Raw genomic sequence first — 18,527 nt, forward strand, 5'->3', positions numbered from 1 at the left:
CTGAATGCTCGAGTGGACAGGTAATGGAAGCTGTCAGAAACTGCGACATCACCGCTGTCAGTGGCTTGTTTTTTTATACTTCTTTTTTTTGCTATATTCCCTGGCAAACAAAGAGCGGAAAAAGGAAAATATGAAAATGCGTGGAAGAAAAGAAGAAACTTATTTGCCCAGCCGTATGCAAATTTATTCACTTGGACGCAAATAATACAATTTCAATGGCATTAATGAAAACAATTTTCATAAATGAATGAAACCAACAAAAAGCGGGAGACATTCAACGAGCCGCATCAAATTTGGCTGCATGCGAAAGTAGCTTAATATTTAAATGGTAGACACTTCTTTCTCGAATTTCATTTCCATTCGCAACTGTACTTGGTGTGCAGATATTAAGGTAATACATTCATCAAAATGATTTGATTCCATTTTGGCTTAATTATTTGAATAAGTAACCAAATATCTGTTTTATAATTCTTATTTAAAACTTGAATATTTTTTAATAATATATCAATTGTTTAATTTATTTATTAATAAATACGTCTTTGGCTATTATCATACAAATATCTTTGATTATATGTTATATATTATTATATGATATTTATTTGAAGGCATTCTCATAAAGCCAAATATAAATAATAAATAACAAAATTATTAGTTTATTCTAGTTCTAAAAGCAAATTATAATAATAAATTCAAAATAATTATCAAACAATACCTAAAATCAAAAGGCGAATCTAAATAAACATCACCTAAAAATTGATTTATTAAAAATGATTTGATAATAAAAAACAAAGCAAATATGGTTAGGCTAATTTTATTCTAATAATTTTGGAGATGTTATTTGATATAGAAAAATTCAATAAATAATGAATGCAGATATTTTTCCATGGGCTTTGAACTTTTCGTTTTGGGTAGTGGCCAGCGAGTTGAACACTTGAAATTTTTCAGTTTTCGACGCGGCGGCAAAGTTTGCAGACGAATATCGAACGGCAACCGGATTAGAAGTGGGTGGAAGTGGATGTGGAGAACTGCAGCTCATTGGGGCGTTTATGGACGCTTTGGCGTAATTTCTATTATTTTCCATGGCCGGCTGTGGCGCACTCAAAAAGCAAACAATTAAATGTCCAGACTGCGCCCGTGGGCATGCTGTGAACAGAACAAATTGAGGTCAGAACGGGTAAAAGCAGAGTTGGCAGGCAGGGAAAGGAAAACCCAAACAACAGTTAAAAGAAAATTGGCTACCACAAAATGAAGTCGAATGGGAGCTGGAGACCTCAAGGCTTTGGCTGTAGCTGTTGCTTTTGCTTTTGCTGTAGCTGAACCGAGAAGGAAGCTGGAAAAGCGGAAAACTGGGAGCTGGTCGCTGGTTGCTGGGATCTGGGACCTGGCCATGGCCACACGCCAAACACTTGTATTTTGGGGTCATAAAAGCAGGGGAAAATTGTGCTAATTAACCCTAAAAGAAAGCTTTTCCCAGGCGGGCGTGTGTGTGTGTATGTTCTACTCTGTATTTGCCCTCTTCTCTCCGCCATCAGCGAGTGCATTTAAAATTATTTTGCACATTATTGCCGCTCATTGTTTTTATAACCCAATTATTATACAACAAAGTGTGCGGCTGTGCTTAAAGGCCTGGCCTCGTCTGTTGGCAAATGCGAAAATAGCTTTTATTATTATGCTGGCGCTGTCAAGTGGCCATAACACGCATACGACACGTTGCCCCTGCACGAAAACAGACCAAATATGAGTAATTAGCCGTAAAAATACAAACAATATAATATTTAGCATGTGATTACAGGTTGCTATCGTTATGATAGCCATGCTACAACAATGAATCACAAACAATTTGCCGACTAACAACTTTTAATGTGTGTTGGCAGCAACAAAATAAAACCACACACGCACACACACACACACGACCACAGAGGCCCTTACGAAAATAAACAAGGGTCCTATGCAAAACCCAAAGCAAACGAAATTCCGGAAAAGAAACCGTACACCCGAGCAAAACACCTAAACAAACAGCACGTGGTCCTGGCTGCCCCTAATATTGTTTTTTCGACAGGGGCAAACTGAAACAGAAACTCTGGAGGTCTTTAATAATTTCGCTTGATAGTTCTTCGGCCCAAAAAAGAGAGAAAGCAAATATGTAAAAGTGCTTATGAAGGGAATTACTATCAAAAAGGCATTAGGCAGCCATATGCGGCAACGATAAATGCGAGCAACTAAATTTAAATTTAAACGGTTGCCAGGCACCACCGACAAAACAAGCGGAAAGGCAGTAACACTTGAGTACACATAAAAAAAAAAACAAACGTTTAATTATACATATTTAATTATATACATTTTATCTATAATTAAATACAGTTTCATTCAAATAATGGCTAAAAGGTATTTAGCCTGCAGGTTATTAGTTAACTAAATATATTTTAGGATCCTATTTACACGTTTACAAATAATTAAAAAACTAATAAAAATAAATAAGTAAAGTATATTTGTAATAAACAAATATATTTAGTATAGTTTTTCTCCGTGACTTCCATCGCAGGTAGATAGGTAAGACATACGTGTGCACTCACAGCGGATGTGCGTGTTTGGCAACTGACTGGCTGCCACCTCGCCACCCAACTTTCCAACTTCCTAATGCCGCAAAGTCATTTGGCGGCTTATGTTGCGCCTTTCGCAACCTACCGACAAACAAACAGTATTGAGTTAAGGTGAAAAATATGCAAAAGGCAAACAGTAGCGCCGAAAACAAAACCGAAAAACGGAAACGGAAGTGGGGGTAAAACCAAAAAAGAAAAGAAGGCGGGAAATCGCACGCACAACGCAACTTTCCACTGATCATTTATAATGCGTTTGCGTTGGCACAACACGGCGTATGGGTAACACGATTTTCCCCCAGAAGCCCATAAGTTGTATTTGGTGTTGGACGTATTTTGTATTTGGTGTTTGTTGTCACTGCTGCGTGCGTGGTTGCCATTAGCAGAGGCTCGTTTAACGCCTGGCCAGGTATCCTGCACCCCATGCCCCCCGATGTCCTGCAGACAGGTGAACGTCCGATTGTCGGGAGTTCTCAGAATTAAATAAGGAGAATGCCTGATTTTCATCAAACATTTTTCCAGCTAAATTCAATTAAATGAATACAATGTCTGTTAGAGCCTGTCTACATTGGTAATTTTATGGTATTTTTTTATCTATTCAGATAAAAATTCTAAAACATTTCTTAGAATGTTTATTTATTGCTGATTGGATTTGAGAGTTTAATACATTTATGAGTAACGATAAAAACTGCAAATGGTGTTAAAATTTGCCCAAAAATGAAGTTTCCTAATTTATTTGTTAAATTGCAAATTAAATTTTTTTTAATTTATTTATTTTCATATCAAATTTTGTTGATTATTATAAACAATTTTGATATATAAAAATGATCGAATTAATAAGCTAATTTAATCATATTAAAAAATGTCTAGAAACCTACTATTCCTCCCGGCTTCTCATCTTACTATCTCCTTAATTTATATTTTTCCTTGACTTTCTTCGCCTGCAGAGCTCATAAATAGACCCTCTCGCATTTCACCCATCCGAAACACCAACGCGTTCACGCTTTTCCTCGTCACTTCGCCGTCGCTTCGAGACGATGATAAATTAATTGGTTTTTTATTTATGACGCCAATGGATGCGGGGGGTATTGACACTCGACATCCCTGGCTTCTGAGTATTTTGCCAAATTGTCGCTGCTCGATGCTGTTGATGTGTGAAAGGCATCCAACAACCAACACCATCGTCCTTCGCTTTCTCCCGCATTCGATTCATTGCCCACTAATTGATTTACGCCCCAGACGCTGGCTGTCATCGATTGATTGGGAGCAATAAACTGGCTGACCTGGTCCAGTGTTCAGTGTTCAGGGCCAGATTAAAGACAGCCAGCCAGTGGCAGCTGCTGCCTCTGACAATTTATTAGCAAATGTAATGAGCAGAGTTTATTAGCCGACCGGCTCGTGTTTGCATCTAATTGAAATTTACATGAACACCGGACATTTGAGCATATCCTGCTGACCAATGCCCCCGTGTGCGTGTTTGTGTAGGCAGTGCAAACAATTGTCATCATTAAAATAACGGCCAGGATGCAAGGACACTGGCACACACAAACACACATGCACGCATTTCATGAGCACCGTTCTTGTGCAGCTGCCGAACAATAAATAAAGACAATTTGCAGCTGCAATTATTATGAGAACCGATAAGCCAGCTAAGCAGTTCAACATGTGCTTCACATGGGGGCCATAGAAGCAGGCGATATGCACATAAAGACCCCCATCTATGGACAAATCTGGGTCACAGTGTGCCCGGAAATGTTAAGCAGCTTCTAGAATGGTTTGACCAATAGCCACTTAAAAACACACGAAGAAAAAATCACAAAATAGTGAATAACTGAGATGTTTATAAGAAAAGCTATTTGTCTAGTGTGACCATGCATTTAAATTCAAGGTAAAAAATAGGACTAGTTTTAAAATATTTTTAAAAACATATTTCCGTTTTTTCTTTGGTTTCTGGAATTTTGCAAGTGACCGAATTTTCCGCCTGTGCACTTGCGCTTTCCCCATCAACTGATGGAACTGCAGCTTTAAGTTGTCACCATTGACAGCTAACTCGATTCGTATGAGCAAACAGGCTGCGTTCAACTTCAAAGTGCCTCGAATTAGTCGGCAGATGCACAATTATTTAAGGCCTGTCTGGGAGAAATGTTAAGTGCTCTGTGGTCCGAGATGAAGAACTTTGGATGCCAGAGTCGGGTGTGTCTCGGATTGCAGGCCAGAGAACTTGTGGCCTTTGCCTGTGGCCGACCAATTTCGAAAACCAATTTGGCCAAAACTAGGGAAATGCCTTTGAAAATACTGGCACAAGTAGAGTAGCATATATGACCATTCAGTGTCATTAGCCCGAAGCCAAAGCTGGGCACAAAAATTAGACTAATGAAAACAAATGGATATCTAGATTAATCCAATTCTGTCGCCTTATTTATAGACACAGAGGAAATAGAACCCCGAAAAAAGGCACTGTCACTGCGACCCACTTGTGGGGATTATTTTTACCAAGGCAAACCACTTCATTAGCAAAGCCACAAAAAGTGCACATCATCGTTTTGGAGGGGCCAAAAGCGAAATCAATACGAGAGCGGTGCCATTAGTAGAGCGATCATCTTTTTTTATTTTCTTTTTTATTCTCCGCCGTCACGCGAGCTCAGTGCCACATTTAATGATGAACTGCCGCCAGTTTTCACAACTCCGCCAGCTGAGCTTATAAACAAATAATCATGGCGCATTTTAATGAGCAAACCAAGCGCTTAATAGTTAATGTTTGTGGGGGAGGACCCGCTGTGCAGCAGCAACTATTGCCGTTGCCTCATCCTTCTGGCAGCTGCCACAGCACGCGCAGGCAAACAAACTCCAGATGAGTGGCAGACAAGAGGGCCGTTTGCATCTGAAGGCATTTAAGTTTTTGCATGCTCTGTAATTAAAATAATAAACACGCGCAAAATGCATTAGAAATTTTAGCCGAGAGCTTAGCAGCTACACCCATTTTCTCCCATCTAAAATCAGCGGCAATAACAACAGTAACTTTTGCCTGGCGGCTGAAAAGCTAGACAGCGGCTCACGTTGCGTATACGCAACGCTTGACAGTTGTTTGCTCTGCTAAAACGAGGAATCTCAACGAACCGCCTGCCTGTTGTCCTCATGTCCCGATGTCCCGTCTATTTGAGCAGCAAGAGCGTGCTATTTGTGTTGGCTGTTTCACTTAGAACGCGCTTGCAACCTGGCCTCAGGTGTACCGTTACCCGTGTGTCCCCTTTGACCCCTCTTTCGAATGGAGCAAAAACAGCAGCCACAATGCGACGAATGCTAGAATGGATGGATAGATGGGTGGGGTGGTTGCAATGGCCCATTGTGGTGGCATGCACCGCACACTTGACCTGCAAAAGCTGTTACAATGGCAAGTGCACAGGGAAAAACAGGAAATCATTACCTATTTTACTATAAGTATAATAAGTAACATATTAATTTGAGTTAAAACGAAGATATTTAATTATTCCCTACTCTGGAAATATAAAAATAATAGATGGTCACTCTCTGATTATTTGTCAGAATTTTATTTATGACCATGTAGCTAGCACAAAAACTAGGAACAAGTTTTTGTAAAAAAAAAAGTTTTTACATTGCAAGCTGGGTTCAATTTTGAACTAAAATAAAACTCAATTAATTAATTACACACCTAATCAATTACTTTATCACACTTTTCTCCCCGTGTAGAGGCCACAAAACCAGGCCAAGAGCTGAAAATGCGGGAGAAATCAAGCTTGAGGTGTCGTGCCTCTTGCTCTTCGATGTTTGTTTGTTACAATTCGCCACAAAATTCAATTCTCGCAAGTGCAGTGCGGGTGAAACTGGCATCTGCACTCCTTTTTAGGACCTCCATTCCCCCCTGCCATTTACCCTCTTCGCAATTTCAGCATTTAAATGTTTCCAAGTGCTTAGCAAAAATGTTGCTGCCAGGCCAAAAAACCCGAGGGCAACACAATGAGACACTTTTGCATTTCCGTCAGTCACACGCAAACGCACACATACAAAAACCAGTGCTTTTGCTAAACACTGTGACGAAACAAAATATAAAAAATTACAACAAGTGGGTGGTGGGTGGATGGGTAGTTGGGTGGAGTGGATGGAGGCGTGGCCGAGGTTGACTGAATGGTTAGCTGCCTGCTATGGGGCATTACATCTGTAGACGTCAACTATGTCAGCTAGCTGATGTTGCTGCTGCTGCTGCTGTAGATGTTGCTGCCGCAGATGTTGCTGCTGCAATGTGGAGGATGTTGCTGCTGCGGCGTTGAGTGCGTCTGTCGACGCTCGAGTGTATCAAACACAACGCAACATCAGCTGCATACTTTCGCAGCGAGTGTGTGGGTGCACTTAAGAGTCACTGTGTCAGTAAACAACTGACCCACTTCGTGATGAACAGGCCGCACCACCATCACCATCATCACCACCGCCGAATAGCAGCAACAACAGCAGCTGCACACTCTATTTATCATATTGCACGCTGCGTAGGACCCACAAAGCGTAGCATACTTTTTCGGGCAACAAAAAATAGCGAGATGAAGCCAGATTGAAAAACGAGGAATATAAATAAAAGTGCTGACAGGTTGGCTAATATGCAAATATCAAAGTTCTAAAATATACAAAATATTTATTAAAGCTATTTACAAAATTCTCTCGAATTATGTTCTCAATATTTTGTACTGTCAAGAACTTTAGTTTAGATTTCATAGATGCATTGTTTATTATTTTCAAGTCATTGATAAAATATTTTCATAAATCATTAATAAAGCCTGGAAAAAATAAAAGTTAAATTGAAAAAGTGTTATCCAAATAAATGTTTTTAATCGAAAAACATAGCCTTTTATTAGACAAAAGTTGCAGCACTGACGAATGATAGAGCGAGGGGGTTTCGAGATGGATGGAGTATGCGGCATTTAAATAGCGCAAAAATATCTATGAAAATATTTTTGCTGGCCAGACAAGCGGTTCCGGCGCCTCTGTGTTTGCATTGTTTTCATTATTTTCATTCGTGGCTAAATAAATACGTTTTCCATTATTTTCTCTCTGTGCGCCAGTGTGTGTGTGTGTGGGTTTTGGTAGTGGGTGGTAGGAAAATTTTGAATTTTCGCTTTTGCCAGATAACACGAAAAGTGGAAAGCCAGAGTAACTGCTCTGATCCTGAGCGAACATTTTCCTTTTGGCATTTTGGCAATTTGTCAGCGCTAATTTCACGTTGATTATCCTACACACAACGAACACATACGTATATATTTATATAGGATATACATATATATTTATTTGGGTGTATTGTGTGTGTTATATAATCATGACTGCTCCACTTTGGCTGTTTTCTTTGGTTTTGCTTTGGCAAGCATTTTGCCGCTGACAATTAAATGAAAGTAAGATAAATTGTCGCATTTGTTTACAGTTCAACTTGTCGTTTGTGTTTAATTTAAGCGAAATTTGTTGGGTGTGTTGGCTGTTATTTTGGCTGCTCAGCGGGAGAATCGGTTAAGGCAGAGGAATAGGATTCGGAATCCAAAACCGAATCGGGATCGGGCAATCGACAAGATATAGTGGTGCCGGGGCCAAACGGAGCTGCCAGTTAGCCGCCTTAATTTATTAGACAAGCCGGGTTCGCGGGATTCTCGGTATTCGCCTTGCCGCAAATATTTTGGCAAGGATGAATTCCCCCGAGTCGTGTAATTTGTTGTTCACTTTGCCCAATGCCAGTGGGCGGCTTCCCAAGGGGCGTGGCAATTGGCTAAATGTATTTGTGTGTGTGTGCGAGTTTCCTTCAAAGTTTTGATGCGAAAGTTTGGCTTTAGTTGCTAAGTGAAATTTGAGGTTTAAATAATGTTTTACCTATTTTAATATATACTCTTAAAGTCAAATAATATTATGCAAAAAAAATAAATAAATGAAGTAATAATATGTAAACTAAAAAGAGAAATAAATATATAAATACACTAATTTAAAATAGATTTTCAAACAAGTAGGAATCGCCTTTCAAGTCGCCATGCTTGGTTGGTTAGCCCGCATTTTGCGAATGCAAATACAAATGCATGCGGGCATCCATTAGCATAAACTTTAAGGACATCCGCAAACGCACAGTGACACGTGAACCGAAGCGCGGAAATATTTTTAATGTCCTGCGGCGGCAGCAAGCATATGGTGGTGCTGGCGAAGAAGAGAAGGTCCTCGAAGTTCGCGGAGCGTGGAAATCGCTGGGAAAGCCAGCGGGGCCAAGCTCTTTAATGACGACCGGGAGTTAAGTAATTTTCCTTGTATTTTCCGGCGGTGGCCGCACGCCAGCGCCTTTGGCTTAATGCGCTTGTACCTGTTCGCAGATCCTGTTTCTGTTTCAGTTTCTGATCCTGTTTCTGTTGCTGTTTCTCCGCACTTTACTCCAGCTGTTGCTCCTTCGGCGGCTGCCAATGGCCTTCGGTGTCATTTGACTCGCAATTACCACCCACCGCCGGTGGGGAGGTGGGTGAAAAACCACCCACTTGGAGGGCCGCCTCTAAGTGGCCCACTACCACTAGCACGACCACTTCCACTCCTTCGTTTTCTACTTGAGCACAATGTAAATTTGATTATCGCTCTGGCAAATATTTGTCAGCCACTCACCAAGTGGGTGGGGTGGGATTCTCATCCACAAATGGGGGCAGCTGGATTGGCTGCCAGCTTTGTTGCTGACATATTTATCTAGACGTTTGCCACTGACATTTTTGTTCACTGCCAGCCAAGCTTTTGCCCTTCATCGGCACTTGGAAAAAAACTAGGGTTCATTTAAAATTACTTTAATTACTGGACTTCACAAAAAACTGATATGTAAGGAATCTTTAATGGGACTGATAAAACGATTTTAAATGTTTTTAAAGTAGAAAATAATTACAAACAATCAATTAAAAAATTATCAAATTAATAATAATTTTTTTGGGCGTAATAATCATTGCAATAATAAAAATAATATGATAAAATTTTTTTTTTTTTTGGAAAATATAATAAACAAATTTGTTTTCCTGAGTATTAAAAAAATATGAATATAATTTGTCAACATTATAAAGCTTTTTAATATATTTTAAATTTTAAAATGTATAAATAAACCATACCAATTTTTATTTTACTGTGCGACAAACTCGACTTTTGTTTAGCTCGTCATGATTAATTAAAACTTGCTCCCTATTTTAGGATGTTGTTGTGGCATTTTGTTGTCCCCCTAGTATTTGTTGTTGTACTTCCTGCCGTTGTTGTTATTGTATTGGTGTTTGTTTTGTTGTACCGACTCAGTCCAGTGTGAACATGTTTCTTTTTTACCACGCAGCTTTTCAACAAATTACAGCAAGGCCTTTCTTGTCAATTGATGGTAGAAAGGGGGGAAGTGGGTGGAAAATGGGTGGCCGGCTAAAGGCTTTGGAAAAGTGGGCGGGTCAGGGCTATCGTATCCCAAAAGGAGGCGTGGCAGTGGCAAAGTTGCGGGCAACGGATTTTGGACTCATTAGGCTCGTTCACTGTTGGTGTGAAAATTCAGCAAATATGTATACAAGACTGTCGGATGTGTATTAATGTGTGTGTGTGGGGGCGTTTCCCTGTCTGTGTGTGTGTGTGAGTGGGCGGGTGTCTATGTGTAAACACAGGGCTTAATGAGAAAAGAACTTACTCTGCTGTTTGAGTTTGGTTCCTGGGTTTGGATTCCTCTGTTTCCGCTTTTTCACTGCTCTGTCGCTTTTTTTGTTTTCTGTGATGTCGGCGGGTTTTATTTAGTTTACACAGGTGAGGTGTTCGTATGTGTGTGTGGGAGGTGGTTCTGTATGCGTGTTTCAGGTGACAGACATGCAAACACAGCATTGTAATTTCTTTTCGATTTTTGCTCTCTCCTCACTGCGGTTTCAAATTAAAATCCAATTCATTTCCATTGCAAATAGCGCAGCGAAAGATAATATCCAAGATAAAACCTTCAACGGCTGAAAACCATTTCTCTTTAATCTTAAAATTATGGCGGGTTAAGAAATCCATTAAAGCTTACCGCCGGAAAAGCATAAAACAATCGTCGCCCCATAAAGAAAATAACTGGCAATTTAAATTAATTACGCTGAACTCGGCGTAAATCACAATTTTTTAGTTGCCACCACTAAACAAAAAAAAATTAAAAATTCAACGGAGTTTTATTCTGCGTAGATAAACTAGTTTATTGAAAACAATTACTAAACAATTGAAGCGTGGCTTCTGATGGAAAATCTAACAGAAAGCTTACGACAAAAATCATAGAAAAACAAGGATTATGGCACAATTCATAAAATTAATTATGCAGGATTTTTGCGTTTTTATTTGACTTTCGAATGCAAATAGATTACATTGAATATGGGATGGAAAATCAAGCACAAAGCTTCTGGGCAAGCAAAATAGAAAACAAAAGTTTCATGTTTTTCTATACATTTTTATACCCGTTACTCGTAGAGTAAAAGGGTATACTAGATTCGTGCAAAAGTATGTAACAGCCAGAAGGAAGCGTTTCCGACCCCATAAAGTATATATATTCTTGATCAGGGTCACTAGCCGAGTCGATCTAGCCATGTCCGTCTGTCCGTCTGTCCGTCTGTCTGTCTGTCCGTCTGTCCGTCTGTATGAACGCTGAGATCTCAGAAACTACAAAAGCTAGAAGGTTGAGATTTCCCACACATATTCTTTGGCTTCCTACGCAGCGCAAGTTTATTTTAGCCGAGCGCCACGCCCCCTCTAACGCCCACAATCGCCCACTAACGATTTTAAAATGGGTCCTGCGCCCACATCTTTAACGATTTCCGAGAAGTATAAATGCAATTTTGTTGTGTATATTTATACCTATCGAAATGTAGAAGACATTTTTCAAATCAGACCATTCATTAAAAAGTTATACGCAATCAAAAATTATATATCTATCTCCCTCGCACTCCCTTTAGCTGAGTTACGATTATTAGTCGGGACACCAACCCGACACAGCGTTCGCACTCCCTTTAGCTGAGTGACGGGTATTAGATAGTCGGGACAACAACCCGACTATAGCGTTCTCTCTTGTTTTAACTTCATTATTCAGATTTATTTCATAAGGTCAGCTTAAGTAAGCAGATTGATTTTAATTTTTCAGAAATGTTTGTGGCAAAAGAAGAATAAATTATACAGGAAATAAATATATATTTTTATCGCTTCTATTTTCTTTACAAACTCATATAGATCACGTTTAAAAGCGGGGCGTAAGAGGAAATAACGAGCAGCATCAACATTGCTAATTACTTTCTCATTATGCAGGCTATTTAGCTTTAATTACACTAAGCTCCAAGCCACGACACACACACACACAGGCAGACAGACAGCCTGACAGGATACCCTCAAACACACACACACACACATACACTTAAAAATGCAGGGACACATGGAGAGCTCTTCTAAACTAGCAAAAAAGCGCTCAACTGCTCGAAATTCGCCGGGCAAAAGTGGCAACAGCATTTGAGCCTTTCACTTTTCACCTGCCTCGGCTTACGGCCCTCGGCTTTGCCCGCTAGCAATTCCAATTTACAGCGCAAAATGTTCAGAATTTTCCATTTGAATTTTCGGGGCTGGGCTGGGAAAACAGGGAAAACCGGCGGCCGGGGGGAAAGCACGAAAGGGAAACGCTCTTGTGCGCCAAATTGCCGGCTCTCGGCAGCGGAAAATAAGGAATACGGCTGCAACACTGGGCGCGAAAAGTATGCAGCCATAATGAGGCGAGCTGGGGATATATCCAGTGTATTCTTTACGATCAATTTTCAGGCTTTCAATCCGGTTTCAGTTCGCTGGGGCTTGGTTAATTATATCAATTTAACAAAGAGGCCTGCAAGTGAGCTTTTCCGCACACACCTGGCTGCGGCGAACTCTTTAAACATCAAAATACACAGGGAAAAAAAAGTATTTTATTTGGATAATATGTTTAGAGTTGGTTCATCCTTAAAATATTTTGAAAATGTTTTTTTTTTTACCATTTAAAATGTTTTTTTAAATACAAAATGTTTTAATAAGGCAGGAACCGATTAAAAATATATGTTTTGAGCTAGGTTAAACAATGCAGTATTTATTTTAATTGTTTGAAAAGGTTTAAATGTAAAGTCAGGTCATTAAATAATTCCAATTGACCCAAAACGTTTAAATATTTATTAACATCTATTATTTTTAAATATATACTATGTAAATTTCCAATTGCCGAACAATTTTGTTTACTTTTTCGCCGTGGACGTGTGAGTTGCTCCCCTTTGGTTTATTTGCATTTTAATATGCCTCGTATTTTATGGGGCATTCATATTGTTGTAGGTAGGTATTTATAATATATTTTCCCTTAAGCCGCATTTGTGTAATGAAACGGAAGGGATTACCGCTGGCCGCCGACTGTCGGTTGCCCCGCAACCCGCAGACCTCAGTCCGCAGTCCTTGGGCCTTTTAGCCCCGCGAACCCCACCCACACATATCGGCCGAAAACCCACACACACTCACGTAACCCTTAACCCTCTCTCTTGGCCATCTTTTGGCCCGAAGTTTAACGAAATTGAAACACATTTGCCTGACAGTTGCCATCAGCTTGGCTTCAATTTGATGTCAGCATTATTGACTGATCCTTGGGGCCTTACCCTTAGCCAGGCAACCATCCAAAGGCTTCTCTGCCGTCTGGATCGCTCGTACATATGTTTACCCAAGGCTGAAACACTTCAAGTTGCCTAGTTAAAGTTAAGTGTTCGTGGGCGGGGGTTTGTACGGAGGGGCGTGGCCCTGCTCAATCATATTTCACATTCGCCACTTGTCAGCTTTTATCTCGTTTTCGTCATCCCAAGAAGTGCCCATCTTATTCCCGAGTCCTCACTCCCCTTCCTCCCCCGATGGTTGTCATAATTTCATTATTTGCTGCGTTCAGGCATAAAAAAAGGGATATTGTCTGGCTGCCTGTTGTGTGCGTGAGTGGGTGTATGAGTGTATGAGTGTATGGGTGGGCGGGTTGTCATGAGCACGATGATGCTCGCATGTCCTTTCCGTCGACGTCGGCACACGCATTTATTTCTCAGCTTCTGTGGCAGTCGGCGGCCATCGCAGGCTGACAGAAAATGTCTATACAAACAGCAGACAGGACGACAGACAGACGGATAGATGGGCAGTCGAACACAGATACGCATAAGCACGGCCAGAAAAGAACTACTTATGATTTTCTGAATTTCGAATTAAAATTCTACAGGGTCATAGAAGTGGTTAGCCACAAGGACCTACCTATTCTATCTACGATTAAAGATAAAGATATATATTAAAGGTCAATCCATAATTTATAAGAAAAGTCAAAATCTTGTTAAAATGAATATTATCTAGGTCAGGACTATAATATATTAAATATAATTATTTTGTATTTTAGGATTTGCCCGTATTTTTTTATCAATTTTACCCTTTTCCATTTTCCATTTTCCAATAAATGTTTGTACATTTTCTCAGACTGTATACGTTATTTCTGCAAGTGCACACATGCGTGGCACATCCTTTTTCAGCCAGTTGACTGACTGACGCGCCTGCCACGTGCCTCAAGTTATGAGAGTCGACGGCCAGGGCGAGCTGCTAGCCAAGTGTTGTCCACCGCCCGACCGAAACTTCAATTTTAATTGGATAATTACTCATCCAATCCGGGATTTAATCCCGCCTGAAATTGATGCACCGCACCGGGGGTTGGTTAATGTGGGAAAAAGGGGCAGGTTAACTGGGTGCATCCTTATTCAATGCTCCCTTTGAACCTGCCAAGTCTGCGGCTCAAGTGGCTGAATGGTATTCGCCCCCCTTTCGCTCGGCAAAAATGCATCGCAATGGTTTCCAAATAGATGCACTCCAAAGTGCAGGCCATAAAAGATTGCAACTTGTTGGTGCCACGCACAAAACCGCTTCCACAGACCATTCACCAAATGTACGAGATACACACGGATGACACCCGGAATGTGCAGCAAATTGAAAGCCAAATACGGTAAGGATGTTGCCAAAGGGTTTAAATGCCGACCGACTGCCAAATGGCTCTCCATTCACAAGTCCCTGGCATTAAATGTTCCCCCAAATCGATGCAAAGTGATTCTTCAACTGCATACGAGTAGTTTTGTCGAGCAGACAGTGTAGAAAAGAGGAATATTATAAGGCAGAGATACTTTGGTTGGAGTCACCCAAAGCGAGTTTAGCCATGTTGCACAACACAGGGGAGTGTTTTCACAGACAATTGACATGGCAACGGGTCAGAGGAGCTCACGAGATCCCAGAACAAACAATCAGACGCGGCTAAGTGCTGTAATATTTGTACTGTTTCTACACAGGGGGAAATTCCAAATTGTTTAATCAAGGTAAATAAATATTAAACTGCTTTGCCTAACATAGGGTTCTAGATTTAAGATACTATAGTATTTTTTTTTAATTTTTAGATATTAAATTTTATGTAAAAACGATATTACAGAATTATCGATTTACGTTTTTAAGCATATCGAATTGAAATGGCGCATGTCAAATACATATGGATACTTTATAATCAATTATAAATTTATATTAATTAAACAATTAAAATGTAAATATTAAAAAAAAAAGTTTATATTATTCCTAAGTAATTTTGCAGCTCTTAGCTGGGCTTAATTCACCTTTATTAATTATTTTCCGAACTTCTGATTTTTTAATGGTTTAACTGGGGATTAGAAAACCATTTTAATTATTTCGCAGTGCCTTGAATTCTGCGGTGGGAGGGGTAGGAAAATGTTTCCGCTGAAGCTGCGAGCAGCGAAGCATGAATCCAATATTTTCATCTTTCATGCGCTCGGGCGAGTTTTCCGCTAGGATTTCAAAGGCACGGATACGAATCCCTCGCCATGGCAGCCTGCGAATCCCAGTCGAAATCCCGCTGTCTGCTGCCCGTTCCGTTGATTAGAATCAACATAAATAAAATTAATTGTTGCCGGTCGAGTCGTCGTCGGGGGTTGCATTCAATTTGATTATTAGCTCAATCCAATCCAAAACGAACCGGAAACGAAAACGAAGGGTGGAACGATATTCTGGTCCGACTACTTATTTCGTTTTTGTCGTTGGCTAATTTTCCTGTGGTCGAAGGCGAAGTCCCTTGGGCACTCGCTTGAATGGCACAAAATAATTATAATTTATTTACAGCGCCCGTCTGTCTGTCTGTCTATCTCTGTGTCTGTCTGTATGAAAGTTTGAATGTCGCTCTGTTTGCTGCTTAATTGCCAACTTCTACTGCGAAAAACGGTTTCGGCGGCCGTCCTCAAAAAAGCCCCCGCCATAAATTGTGTGCAATTGTTTCCTGAACTCGGCGCCATTGCATCAGGAAATTAAACAGCGATTCGCCCTCTGTTTTTGACCGTCCAACTCATCTGCATGCGCCGAGCGAAATATGCAAAAATGCCTCACCAACCACAAGGACACTGAAGAAAAGCGGGAAAACTAAAGATTGCCTAAGCAAAAGTCCTAAAAATATAACTGTGGTATATATGACTTTAACAATTTATTGTAATGTGCTTAAAGTTTCCAAACCTTTACTTTTTTAAATGCATTTTTAGTTTAACTCAAGTTAACTATTTTCTTAAGCCAACATTCCCCTATCTTTTTTCCCAGTGCACCCATTTAAAGTCCTTAGGCTTTCATGTCGCAGTTCAAAATCATAAATTATCCAAAAACTGTACTTCGTATTATGCAAAATTTCCAGCGACAGAGTTGCAGACTGAAATTAAATTTCCCGAAAGAGGGACGCAGCACACAAGACAATGAATCGATAATTTATAAATACTCCGATGATCGTGGCTTAGTGAACAAAAGCAGCACTCATTTTGCAATACTCGTAATGACCGAGGGGCAAAGGGTCCGCAAATGCATAAAACCGAGCAATGAGCACTGAGCACCGAGAAAACCGAGAACCAAAGCCATTTGTGCTGGATGGAACTAGGGGGAACCCCACTCGGAATGCAGTCGTTGTGGCAACCAGTTGAGTTGCAACTGCCACTGCCAATGCCATGGCTAAATGGTGGGTTTTTGGCTTTGGCATTGGCAGTGCGAGAATCGGTTGGGTTTTCAGCATGATTTCTCAATTGATTGCAAGTGGCATTGGAGTTCTGGACTCGGAGTTCGAGTTGAAGCCATGTCATGCCTAATGCTTATTACCAACACTCGGACGCTTGGCAATTTATGCAGATGCAAATGCAGCTGCCAAAGCAGCTTACGTTGGATGCTTCTTGGCCAACTGCCCAGTGGGCAGTCGATTTGTTGTTTCTATAATTTTAATTGGAGCCCCCCGTCCAAAGAGTGAGAGAGAGCCAGGGCATTTTTGGCAATTTCCAAAACAAATATTGCTCGAAAGGATCTGCTCCGGCATGCATGAAGTAGTGCCCAAGCTCCTACTCGCACTCAGGTGACCAGCTGAAACCTTCGAAATAGTTTAGACCATGAAATTGCTTTCAACACTGGCAACTGACACACAGTGCATGGGGATATTCTATATGTATACTATATGGTATATGAGGGGGGGAACTGAAAGTACCAACTGTGAGCAGTGCTCCGTAAACATGTTATGTAATTAAAATGCCTTGCAGATATTTTGCCCAAACATTTTGCGGCTGCTTTTCGCTTTTGTGTGCCAAAAATATTCCTTTCCAAATAACTTGAGCTCCTCTTTTATGAGCAGCCGGGCCACTCTTGCTGGCAGCCCCAACTTTCTCAATGGAATGCCCCAAATTCTGGCAAGCTTTCACCACTTTTCCTTCTACTTGGTGCATGCAGCTCTCGTACATGGCGAAAAATTGCACTTTCTATGCAACATATATTTTCTAACAAAAAAAAACATGGCCTTAATTTAATCCTAATATTATCCATTTTAATCTATGAAAATCTCCATTATTAATTTACGAATTTAAGAGCCTAACAATAATTATTAAATCATAAAAATATATAATTGCATACTCTTTGTTTGAGAAAACAATGCCCGCAATTATTTTGCATATGATTTTATTACAAAAGCTGCTTTTAATCTCATTTATATTGAAAAGCGAATAATCGCCAATTACCCTTCATTCATCAGTAGTCCATAAAATATTTTCTCTTGAATAAATTCGGTAACGAGTATTTAAATAATAAAATTATTATACTAATCCTTTTGGATTACCTGTGTTGGCAGGAGCCCGTATATTTTTCATAAGTGACTGTTAAGTGACGTTAGTACTTAATGTTTTATTTATTTCTTGCAGACGTCACAAATCTGGACTACGTAAAGGTGAATGCCGAGGCGGGCAAGAACGTGACCATTCCGTGTCCAGGGGTCAACGAGCACTCGCTGGTGGACACGCTCGTGTGGAAAACGGCGTCGACGACAATCGCGCAGTTCGCCAATCGGATACCCCTGCTCCACAGTCCGAGGGTGAGTAAAAAAATATATTATGCACTGAATAAAATTCCCAGTAACTAAGAACTCAAGGAAAAATCAAACAAAAGTCGGTCAATATTTTTAATAATCACTATGGACGGCAGTCCATGTAGTGACGAAGCGCACCAGGAGAGTGTGCGAAGGCGACTACTATATATACACGAAGAAATGAAAATCTACTGTGATGGTCCGATCATAATGAATAATACACCTATCGAAAGGTATTGCGAAAACTAACAGGATTGCATACCAAGACTTTAAGAAAATCAATTGGCTTGGGAGAGAGAGCGGTGAAAGTGAAAAAGTGAAAATTTCGAAATTTGGAGCTGTTGGGGCCGGTGGGGATAAATGCCCCCTCGCAATGTTTTAGTTGTATTCCTTTTGAAAATACCCGTCGAATGAGGGGTCATTTGTCAAAATCCGACTCTCCGTTCAAAAGTTATAGCCAAAATAAGATTTTCTTCTTCTTCCCAAAATGAAAATTTAATTCTGTTTGTCCACTT

The 18,527-nt window shown here is 40.3% G+C and overlaps 1 protein-coding gene across 4 annotated transcripts in view; it reads left to right on the forward strand.

The window, feature by feature from the left end:
• Ptp99A (Protein tyrosine phosphatase 99A) overlaps nucleotides 1-18,527 on the forward strand; it is a 135,301-nt gene that overhangs the window by 25,119 nt on the left and 91,655 nt on the right. For all 4 annotated transcript variants that reach the window (XM_017153241.3, XM_017153238.3, XM_070216211.1 and 1 more), the window contains exon 3: nucleotides 17,849-18,018. In XM_017153241.3, coding sequence (XP_017008730.1) covers nucleotides 17,849-18,018 — 170 coding nt within the window. The remainder of the gene's footprint in view (nucleotides 1-17,848; nucleotides 18,019-18,527) is intronic.

Source organism: Drosophila takahashii, chromosome 3R (assembly GCF_030179915.1).
Source record: "Drosophila takahashii strain IR98-3 E-12201 chromosome 3R, DtakHiC1v2, whole genome shotgun sequence".
NCBI lineage: Eukaryota > Metazoa > Arthropoda > Insecta > Diptera > Drosophilidae > Drosophila > Drosophila takahashii.